The following is a 12,415-nucleotide window of genomic DNA, read 5'->3' as shown; positions in this document are numbered from 1 at the left end:
TCACAAAATAAATTCATTATAATAAAAAATTCTCGCACCAAGGAATTCATATCATGAGATTTGCATGTAGTACTCTATTAACAAAGGTAATTCGTTGGATTACTTGGATAATTTTTGAGGTTGGCGATAGAAGTTGTTTTAGAGCCGATTTCTGAATAGTGTGATTGTAGTCTTCCCTTAAAATAAGTTTGACGAAATATGTAAAACGATTTCATTGCCTCTGCATCTATGAGTAGTAAGATCTCTAAATTTGAGTATTTTACTTGACCCACAAATATTGCTATATTGCTAGGCCGTTCCAACATGGTTGTTTGTTTAACGTACCCCACCCCCTTCTATTTTTTAAATCTAAATTTTGGTCAACACATATGTTTAAATGCCCCTCTAAATGGTGGACGATAACATTCGAACCTTATCATACTATCAGATTCTAATTTCAATGCTCAGTTCATAAACAAACTTCTTTTATATATTGATCCTCGATAATTAGTTGATCTTGAAAATTAATATACACCAATATATACCACGAAATATCATATATTGTTTTTTTTTTAGAATTTTAGAACCGGTTGGTCCGTTAGTCTTGGTCTTGGATATTCCTGAAGCCTAAAAGAACAAATTGGTTCACGTGCAACTTTTGATCCTGATGATTCTATTTTTCATGGGTATACAATTAATTTTTCTTGAGAAGTATCCCAAACCGGAGGTTGATATGAGAGGAGAATTTTGTTATGAAAGAAAACATGAAATAAGGTAATTCACTTGTTCCAATATTTCTTCTTTTACATACTGATCGATCATCGAGTTAAGGTTCCAAAAGGATATCAAACTTATAGAGAGATATGTTAGATTGGTTGATACGGATACTGTAACTTAAGAGTTTAAGATTAAACTTCACTTACAATGGTGAAATAATTCCACGTTACTGAATATACTGTCTTTATCAATTTCTTTAATGTTATTAAGTTAATTGTATAGTATCTATTAAGATATTTCATCTGGTTCATTACACTTTTTGATCATTTTTTCAGGTTCAGTAAATTATCTTGATTGTCGTTTCTGAAATTTCTTTTATTATTCTACCTTGGTGGTACTGACCAAATATTTAAATTAATATTTTTCGAAATAAAAGAATCGCTATCTCTAAATAATGGTGACTATTATGGATTTTTCACATATTGATAAAGAATTATATTGAGTTTAAATGAAACGATTCAGTTATAAATTTTATCAATGGTTTACTCAATTCATCCCTGAGTTTAAATTTGACTACACATAGAAGCACTCTTCCCATTCGTAAAGCATGATTAGAAGTTTGTTATTTAAGAGCGTGTTCTTGTTTGTTAATGAAAGACAAACTTTGTTGTTTAAACTATCATTATTGGGACTAGAACGGTATCGATAAAGCAACACGCTGATCACCTCTGATCATTTGGTAAATATTCTTGGAATATTTAGAATATTCGTTCAGTTGAAGAAAGATGATTTAACTAGATAGGTAATTGATTTTGCTAGCCACAAATTTTAATGTATTTCATTTCATTTTAAAAAAAAAAGGGAAAATAACCAATTGTTAAAAATAAAATAGCATTTATATTTAAACTGAAAATGTTGGACCACAAGACCTGCACATGCAGGACCTTTGTTCTTGGGAAATATTTATATTTGGTACGATCAACCGCTTATTTTGGTTAAATGAAAATTAAAATTCTCATCAATTTTTTTTGTGGCGTTCGTAAATGATTTATGTTTTCTTTTGTTTTCAAAAGCTATAAACCCATTGTAGGCTTTGTAGCTATTGGCGTAAACCAATTCATCATGTGTACTTTTCCGGAAATAATTTCTATTGGTTGAAACGCTAGGACCACCCGTTTTTTTTTTAAAAAAAAAATCGTAATATATGTATAAATAAATTTTTATTTTTTTAATAATAATAATAAATATAACATAGAAGAAAAAATATATATATATTTTTTTACCTAATCATACGGAGAACTAATGTCTTTTTTATCTAATCAAATAAATTAACCGAAAGAAAGGTGAGAATTTTTTTTAATATTGTTTAATAAATGGATTTAAATATAAATAATGTTCTGATTTGGATCGAACTCTTAAAAAAATGTATATATATAAGCGAATCTGAACCTTTAAAACCGATTTAAGACAATTTATATTTAACAATCTTTTTTTCGATAAATTAAACAACGAAAATTTTACTACTTTTTTTTTGATTTAAAGGTACGGTGAAAATCTATTTTATACTTTTCAAATTATTTTTTTTAAAAAAAAGCAAGATACGGATTCTATATAAAATTAACTTAGAGAACAAAAGACAATCCACTCATTAAGTGTTCGATTCGATTTAAACAATAATATACGTATACGCAATATATATGTGCCAAGTAAGCGCATCTTATATTTCCAAATTATTTGATTTACATACTGCGATGAACCATTTAAAAAATATTCACGAATCCAATTTTACCGAAATTATTGATAATGGAATCAATAATTTACAGCTAATAAATGTAGCCCAAGTGGAAAATACTTCATCAAGTGTTCCAAGTGATCCATGCGATAATTTAAACATTTTTCTTGTGAATTTTCAGATCAAGCATCTAACGCGACTAATGGTTACGTAGAGGATAATCAATTTGCTACTTCAGCTCAATCCTATCCTACGATCACGTACCTCAGTACAATCGTATTTTTGTATACGTCGAATTCAACGGAAACTAAGAACGCGAAATTATGATTTCAAACATATATATATTTAAATCATATTAGACAAATAACATCATAAATCACAAATGATTCATTCACAAATCAATTTTTAATGGATCTCCCTTTTAAAGATATACAGTACAACAATGATTATATTCGATTGTTAAGGGATATACAGTAAATACATATATAGATTAAACGTTCTATCATATACAAATTCATGTATAATGTAACTACTGAGAATTGTAGAATATGAGATAGAACATGGTTACAACTTACAATGAACAAAACGAATACGACTTTATGTATGAATTAACACCCAAAGTCCCAAACGTTATTAAAATTATGTAGGAATATATCGAAGAAACAACTTCGTATGTCTTGAAAGCGCTATCAAAAAATTTCTGTCCTATTCTAAATAATAAAAATTATTTGCACGTAGTAGATGAATTGTGATATTTGTGAATTATCACCACCGGACATATTTCGCATATGCTGAATAACGACTTTGCATAAAAGTTTGTCGTATGAATATGTGTATTGTGTCATTTTTTTTTATTCCACGCAATCTCTCAGTTTGGAAGAACACGATTCCAAGAGTATTAATGTACAGTAATTACCAAATATTTAGATTCATTAAATGTTTAGCATGGCGTTTATTTGGTCCTAATAAACTTTCAAAAGAAATTTTCTCGAACGGGAATATTCGGATCATATCCGAAATTTAGAGACGTGACAAACAATTCCTGTTCAGAGCTGATTCTACCCGCATAGCTCCTACGTCATGTATTAGAATTGTTAAAAAATTTTAGCTGGTCCAAGTATTTAATTCTTTACATTATTCGTTAAAATTCCAAGTAAATAAATTTTTTTTTAAATAAAATGAAATTTGCCTATAAGAATCGATTTTTTTATCGTAAGTTATTTTCTATTGAGAATTATCTAAAAAAATTCAAAAAGCATGTAATGACACTATCATTTCGAATATTTTCTAATCCTAAATGGCTTTTGATTTTCATATGATCCGACGACCCGGTTTTTAATTTTTCAAATTTTTATATATAAAATTCATATTAAAAAAATTTTATTTTTTTAATTTTACCTGGTATAGTAATAATATAAAGAAATTTTATTTTTTAACAAAAACTGACCCAGCCGGGTATGAGGAACCAAGTTTATTATTTTTGTGTCATCTAATTTTATTTCAATGAAAATTTTATTAGAAATTCATCATATGTTAAATTAAGGCAATAATCGTCGATGTTTTTACCTTGTGTATCGGAAACATTTACAAATAAATCAAGGGTAACCAAATAATTTAGAGCATTAATGAATTATTCTAAATTGTAAAGAGAAATATTTATATGGTATTATTGAATTGAACAAAATTTAAAAATTTGAAACCGTCAGGGGTAAAAAAAAAATTCAACAAATTAACGTACAACTATAATCAATTATATAATTTGACCGATATTAAAAATTCCATAGCACATTATTGGATCATTTAAAAAAATCGAACAACTGTTAATAATAATAATAATAATAATGCTATTTTTTCATTTCAATTTATATTTATTTTTAATTAATTAATGAGTACGAATTCTTTTTATATTACAACTAGTCTAACACTGGTCTGATTGTTTAACCATAATACAATGTTTGTTTACTTATAAATTATAAAAAACTGTATCGGATATCCCGTCTTAACGGGATACATTACAATTTCCATACGATTAATTTTTTACGAAAATTGACCGTTAAGATATTTATTATATCATATTTTAATATATTTTCATGTTATATGACAAATTGTGGTAATGACTTCAGATCTAATTAACGCGGAAAATACATGTTTTACGTCATGTAGAATAAAAAAAGAAAAGAAGCGCAAGTAAAATAATCAAAAGAGCTACTGCTATACGCTACAACTATATATTACTCTATACTAATTGCAAAATGCAAATAAAAAAAATGTTAAAACAAATTATAAAAGAAAATCGTAAATTTTGAAATATAAGTTGTAAAAAACTCGCAGACTTAAGGAATAAATTAGCGAGAAAAAGGTTAATAAAAAATATTTTACTATAAAAATTTACGAAATTAATGGCCCAATTCGCAACGTTGTGATGGATATATACCGTTATATAATCTGTACGCGCCAATTAAAATATAATATTGTGAACATTATATAACATAGTTATAAAATAACCATAATAACCATACCAATTTTATATTTAATAAAAAGGAGATCCGTGAAAAAGTTGAGATGCAAATGAGTCATTTGTAATTTGTAAAGGCAGCTGTGCAATTCGACTTAATGTGTCTTCGTTATTAACCGGAATACGTGCACGTCTCTTATATATCCTATCAATATTTTTACGCTTTTGACGTCTTTCATTTCCGTCGCTGTTAAATCTTCTTTGACGACGATTAAAAACCGATGTGCGCATAATATTATTTGGCTCCATTTTAGCATAGATTTTGGAAAAAAAAGAGAGGAAAAAAAAAAAGATTTTTATTTGATATTTATATAATAAAATTGATATTTCTGATAAACTTTCGTATATTAATAAAATCGAATTAAAAAGAATTAAATAAAAAAGGATATTGTGCATAAGATTTTATCTTATCATCATGTTTAAAATAGTAAAAACAATTATGTTAATTATGCTATCTGCATATTACTCATCCTTTTCAAGTACCCGATCCAAATAAACCTTATTTTCTTTTCTGTTTTCTTAACAATAAGTTAACCGTTATCATCTTATGTTTATTACGTAAGTCTCGGTATCAGCTTACGTAATTCATGTAAATTCATATTGGGAATTGGTACCCGAATTTTTGGATAAGCAAAAATAGATTTTCAATGACAATTCAATAACTATTGTGAGTACATTTTTGTTAACAATTTAACAATTAAATATCGGTAAACAAGGATATTTTTGAATAAATCTTTGTTTTATCAAAATTTAAACTGAATTTCCTAATCAAGTTTAATAAAGCATGATTACGGAATATAACTTTAAACTCTATTATTTATATATTGAGTAAGCCCTTAGGTGGTACTAAATATTTTTGCAGCTTTCCTTCTTGTAATTATCCCATTTTTATCGAAATTGGTTCAAATACAGCAAAAAATTTTTTGTATAATAAAATGGTGTTTGTTACTTTTTCAGTTTGGAAAGTAAGGTAGAAATCTTTTTATAATTTACTTTTTAAAGTCATATCACATATATCACGTGATTTTATAGGATTTTACAAAAGATCCGCTTGGCGCTCGCTTCGATTTAAATTCGAAACTTTTTACTATCATATGACAATATATGTACTGTATATACAATATACATACTCGTCTAAATTTTTTTTGTTCTAAAAATTACTTAATTTTTTCTTATAAATATAATGTATACATAATCAACGTACCGGAATGGAGGCGCATTTCGAAAATCTATATGGGTCTGGACCATTTCACCGACAGGTTCATTTACCTACAGTCATTTTACTGACAGTTTTGAAATCCCTAATCCACTTACCCTAACTTTATCCTAACTTTATCCTAACCCTAATTTCTAATCCTAACCTCCCTTGTCGGTGAGATGGTTGTCGGCGAAACATTTGTCTGCGAAATGACCCGGTCGTTTCATCATGGGATTGTTTTTTTTTTCGCGAAACAACACAACTTGGTTTACATTTATACAGTTAAAATCCACATGAAAATATTGTGGAAATATGTGGAAATCTGCATAGTGCCAATAATTTCCAAATACCCTGTGACAAAACACATGGTAGTGATGTTCTCATTATCAATTATTATATTATATATATATTTTTTATATTTATTTAAAACTTTTGTTAATATTATTTTATTTTTAATTTTGTAAATCAAATGAAGTCTATCATTTTCATGCACTGTAAAATGTAATGAAATCTATACATCATTAATTAATCCATTCTGGGTATCAATATTAGGGGAAATTGGAATTTCGGGAAATGATCTAGTTCAGGAAATCAGGAAATGAACAATCGAAAAATGTGAATAGTCTGTCATTTGCGCCACAGCCCAGTAATGGCAAATGACCAGGTCATTTGATCAAATGACAAATGACCCCCCGAATGACCTTTGAATGACCTAGTCATTTGAGGTCATTTGTCATTTAAGTCATTTATAATTTAGGCAGCCCGCAGCCAGAATTACAAATTTATAATGTCACGTGATATATTCATCATTTAACCCTAAATGAACAATCATTTGATGTCATTTGGGTCACTTGCCATCACTGCGCCACGCTGTGAACAATCGAAGCGGTTATATCCCTGGTTGCCTTACTGCCCTTACATGATAATGATAACACATAATAAAGTTTATTTAATAGCTTAGTAGTTTGATAGTTTCTCTTTCTCACGAAAAAATTTAATAAATGAAATTATATCCGGCAATAAATGGTGTAACATGGCGAATATGAACAAAATGATTTGATCTTAGGGATATTGAATATTACGGTATTTGTTATGGCATTGGTGTGATTATCAAAGACAAATTTTGGTTAAATGAATAATGACGGTTTTGACAAAAATAGTTCAAATCATAAATTTTTTATATTTGTATATTACACGTGTGGTTTTCTGATTCAAAAATTTTGGGATTATTGTTATTCGTAAGAATTTACTAACAAACACAATAGACTCAAGCTTTATTATGACTATGATCATGAACATAAAATATTTTTTTTTATTTATTACAGTTATTCAAATAAATCAAAAAAAAACTACAATCGTCCCAATTATGATTATAATGTTTGCATCAGCGTCAGCGATACAAAGAAAAGAAATTCCTAATGAGCGCGATTCTTATATTTTTATTTTTATTTTTTTTAGGGGAGGGGGTATCTTTAATTAAGGTATCATAATTGTACCATGTGTATGACTTGTTGATCTCATATTGGGTCAAATAATGTAAAGAAACAAAACCATGTTCTTACTAAGCCAGCAGATCGTCATGTGGGATAGACGTTCAAAGTTAGCAAATAACATGTGATATAAATATATGATCAAACAAGTTCTCACGGCAACTTTTGAAAGGGATCTGAAACTTGAAACCTAAAACCTTATTTGTTCGATCAACAATATAAACAATATAAAAATAAACATGATTTACATAATTATATGCTTTGTACTGTATATCATTGTTTCGCTTAAAATAAATGATCAAACATACAAATTAATAAATGAATTTTTAATTAAACCCCTGCATGCTATATTCTAAATGTTAAAACCGATATCAGATATGGGTTTAAAAAACTTTCTAAAATTAAATCGACAAATCAAATTTACACGTATATTTATTTCTTTACGTTCAGCATTTTTTTTTTTTAAAAAAAAAAGCAGCAACTTTAATAGAAATTTTTAATGTATTTCGTTCAGTTTAGATTCAATTTTTATTCCTATGACCAATTACCAATCAAATTATAAAAATGGGTTATAAAAACTTGAAGTAGACTATTTCAAGATTAGTTCAAGTCCAATGTAATATTTTTCATATAAAATATGCAATTTTTTTCAGTAAACCTCTATTTTCAATAATTCCCTTCTGTATCAAAGAAAAAATATAGATTCTTAAAAAAAACACATTTTCGTTGTCATGATAGATCATAAGCAACAACCAACAAATTTAACTCAAATGAAACATACTTCATTAAATGGTCTATTTACAGATCAAAAAGATAATGCAACTAGTAATTACAAAGAACCCTCTGATTCCTCTTCTATTGGTAATCGTGGTAATCGGTTTACTGCTTCTCGCATTGTTCATAGACGTCGAAATCAAAGAAAGCTAAGACGTGAAATTAAATATCCATTAAATCATTATATGAAACGTTTACCAATACAAATCACAAATGATCCATTCACAATCCAACTTTTTAATGGATCTCCTTTTTAAAGACATACATCGATGATTATATTTGATTCTCTACCATTCGTTTATTTTTTATTTCTAATTATTCAAAATTATTATTTAAATCGTAAATTAAAGATAAACCATTCGCTTACTTTTATTTCTTCTAATCGTAAATTAAAGATACCTTTCGCTTACCTACCTTTATTTCTAATTATTCTATATTATAAGATACTGTATATATAAATATGCTATGAATTATTCGTTGACAACCCAATTTCAAAATAGTATATAGCAATATTTATCTATATTTAATTTTTCGTATTACCTTAAGAAATTAATTACCTTGGTGAAGTTTTCATAATTTCAGAAAAAAAAAAACTTTCTTTTTATCCAATTATATCTATTATTACATTTATGACACATGATCCTTTACATTAAAAATTATATTTAACACCATGGTGTTCAACACCACAGTTATATGATTTATGTATTTTTTTATTTGTTACTCTAACTTTTTTATTCTATATTATTAATAGTCTAGATGAGCTGATTCTATTAAGTTAATAATTATCTTTCACATCAAAGTACTTAATGCTGCAGCATATAATTACTTATTTTTTTTTTATAAGTTTTTTGATTTTTTTTATTTTGCAAAATTTCTAGTACAAAAAAAAATAGTATTATTCAAATTCTTTTTTCTCATCATTTTCAAGGATGTTTTTAATTAGTACAATTTGTTTAGTTTAGGCCATAATTTTTGTGAAATCATTTACTATGGTGTCGAGCACCAGTGATGTGTTTTTGTAAAGCCGTTTAAAGAAAAGATCATAAAGGTCAAAACTGAAAATAATAAAATTAAAAAATTATTCAAAAAAGCAAATTCAGATATGGCAAAGGGATTTAAAGTTGTTGGTAAAGATGCACGCGTTATGCTAACAGCAAATGTATAGACAGAAGCCAGCTTAGTAACGGGTCAATGGAAACCATACAAAATATTATATTCAGAAATAGTTGCAAATAAAACCACTATCTTTATTTCTTGTTAACTAAACGAAATTACTTGATTTTATATTCTTCTAGATAAGGATTTGAATTGAAACACTAATAATTTACATACCAATTGAATGATTATAAATCGACTATTCTTAAAATTTTTTGAATATCAAAAGAAGTTCAGAAATCAGAAAGAAATTAAACTTGTAGAGATCAACCATGTTATGCAGTAAACCATTTTTATCAATTTCTTAATATTGTATAATATTGTATGATATTATTAAGATAATAATTCATCTAGTCCATTATTGTATTTTCAATTGCATTTCCTGATCGAATTATTGATAAGATAGATTAAGAAAGAAATATTATCACATGAACAATTGATTTTATCCATAGAACAATTAATACTTTCACTAATTATTAGTAAAATTATTATTTGTTCTTCCTATATTTATTCTGTTATTGATATTTGTAATCAATTACTTATTTATCTACTATTTTACTCTATAGTAGAACATAATATAATAATTTGAATAGTCGAATCGATCAATGGGATCAACAGTTTTGTTAGTTCAACGTCTGATCTTTTTATGGTATTGACATTTATTACCTGTTACGTAATATCCATTTGTTATAGGCTTTAACCCCACTTAATATATATATTAAAAACCCCCACCCCCTAAAATATTATGTAAAATGTCAATTGCCCTTACCATTATATGTTCCATTATCCATGGTAGATTAGTTTAATTAAGTTACACAAAAATAGTATACGTAAACCTTTACTTTCCTTATTTTGTAATAGTTTTATTTCCCCAATTTGAATATCATCTAAACTGGGGAATAAAAAAAAATAATTTCTCCCCATTTCTGAACTTGGGGGGATAATTTTACCTCAGGGAAAAAAAAAAAATTTCTGTGCCCCTTATTTTTCTATTATGTATTATCTGTAAGATAGTGTTTGATGAATTTCATTTGTTATATTAGGACGCAGAAAAAATTTTTTTTTTTTTCAATTAAACTGGGGCGAAATTATTTTTTCTTCCCTCAAGTTCGGGGATGGGAAGAAGTTATTTTTTTTGTTTTTTTTATGAAGGAGTGTTCGACTGAGTATCTGAACTGTGACTTGATAGGGTAATGGCATTAGTGAAATTGTCATTGAGAATGGGGAACGTGGGGAACGTATCCCTTATTTGAAAGGGTTATCATATGATTTGGCGCAGTCAATTGGATTATTAGTGTATATCAAACAAAAATAATCTCCCAAGTCCCAAACTCCCAATTCCTTTATAGACTAATAGTATACAAAGAATTGCTTTATATATCTAATAAGATTGCAATAACCAAACTATTTGAAAGTTTTATAGTAGTACTTCAGACTTTTAATCGCTGATTTTAGTTTTATTAGGTAGAAAGATTTATAAGAGCAGAATTTGACATTTTTTTAAAGCAAGAAATACAAATTGTTTATTTTGGGCTAACATTAATATGATTTTATTATCGGTCAGGAATCAGGACCAAGATGCTTGAATGGTTAATCTATTCGATTAATGGTTTTGATAAATTATGAATAAAATAGTAATAAAATTCGTCAACATATTTTTTTTGATTTCCTTATTGAATCTGTCCATTAAGATATTTTTTTCGAACACTTTGTAGAAATTAGAATATCAAATAATTAGATCAACTCTTTTTAAAAAAAAAAATAAAAAAAATTGCGATCAATAATATTTTTATAACCCGTTTTAATTACGATATAAAAAAAACATAATATTTTGTTGATTGTCATCCACAAGAAAAAAAAAAATCTTCTCTGAGATACTTCGCCGACATTTTTTCTTTGTTTATTGCTCAATTGTAGGAAAAATGAAAAAAATCATTAGACGTGCTCAAAAAAAAAAAAAAAAAAAAAAAAAAGTCTTTAAGAAATTGTTCTAGACTAAGAATGTTTTTCGAACAATTTTAGCAACTTCGATATTACTAATTTTCATGATGGTTTAATAGGTGAATTAAAAATTAACTTTTTCAGGGGAGTTCCTATTTGTCACATTATTGTCACATTGATCAAGTCGATCAATTAATTTCGATCACGAAAATTTATCCTTTATTTAAAATTATTCAAATATTTAGCGGATTATGTCAAGTGATTTAAATTGTGTGTAAACGTTTGTTTTTAAGACCTGGAATGTGGAAAAAAAAAGGTAGTTTCACTAGTTTATTTAGATTTTTTATTTCAATTAGTCAATCACGAGTTTTCGGGAAATTTACTAATGATTTTTATTATCTTCGCCGCATGCAACAATTCGTTTAAATTACTAGAATTGGCACTACTTCTCGCGGTTTGTTGTTAAAAATGGAGAAAGAAGATTGTGCAAATTTATCAGGGGCCAGAATTAGTACTACGTTATGGTCGTTATGTGTACACCGGTTAGTGTAACGGTAGCTTTGATTTAAATTCTTTTTTTTCGTTAAATATTTTGACTATTTCTTTGAAAAAAACTATTTCATATTTTAACTTTTTGTTTGACTTTTGGATTTGATGATATTTCTGAGGTAACTATTTTTTTTTTATTTATTCACTCTTTTTTTTATTACAAAATATTAATAACGTCTTAATTTTCACTTTTTTATGTTTATCTCTTGAACTTGAATTCCATTTTGGATGATTGTTTTATTTTTTTTTTTGTAATGGCAAAGTTAAGACAATTTCGAATAAACCTATCACAAATTAGAACAATGTTAAAATATTATCTAAGACAATATCTTCTTGTTTTCACATTTTCACATGATATCATGCAA

General features: G+C 27.0%; 2 protein-coding genes across 2 annotated transcripts; one reads left to right on the top strand and one right to left on the bottom strand.

Moving 5' to 3' along the window:
* Positions 1 to 4,958: 4,958 nt before the first annotated feature.
* OCT59_026541 (uncharacterized protein) lies at positions 4,959 to 5,192 on the bottom strand (the record flags this gene model as incomplete). Its single annotated transcript, XM_066143222.1, has 1 exon — positions 4,959 to 5,192. The coding sequence occupies one exon, from the start codon at positions 5,190 to 5,192 to the stop codon at positions 4,959 to 4,961; it is 234 nt and encodes a 77-aa protein (XP_065992761.1).
* Positions 5,193 to 8,362: 3,170 nt separating this feature from the next.
* Positions 8,363 to 8,662, top strand: OCT59_026540 (uncharacterized protein; the record flags this gene model as incomplete). The annotated part of the gene is made up of 1 exon (XM_025324255.1): positions 8,363 to 8,662. One exon carries the CDS (start codon positions 8,363 to 8,365, stop codon positions 8,660 to 8,662), a length of 300 nt encoding a protein of 99 aa, XP_025187328.1.
* Positions 8,663 to 12,415: the final 3,753 nt, after the last annotated feature.

Source organism: Rhizophagus irregularis, chromosome 6 (assembly GCF_026210795.1).
Source record: "Rhizophagus irregularis chromosome 6, complete sequence".
Classification (NCBI taxonomy): domain Eukaryota; kingdom Fungi; phylum Glomeromycota; class Glomeromycetes; order Glomerales; family Glomeraceae; genus Rhizophagus; species Rhizophagus irregularis.
This window is presented reverse-complemented; position numbering and strand designations above follow the sequence as displayed.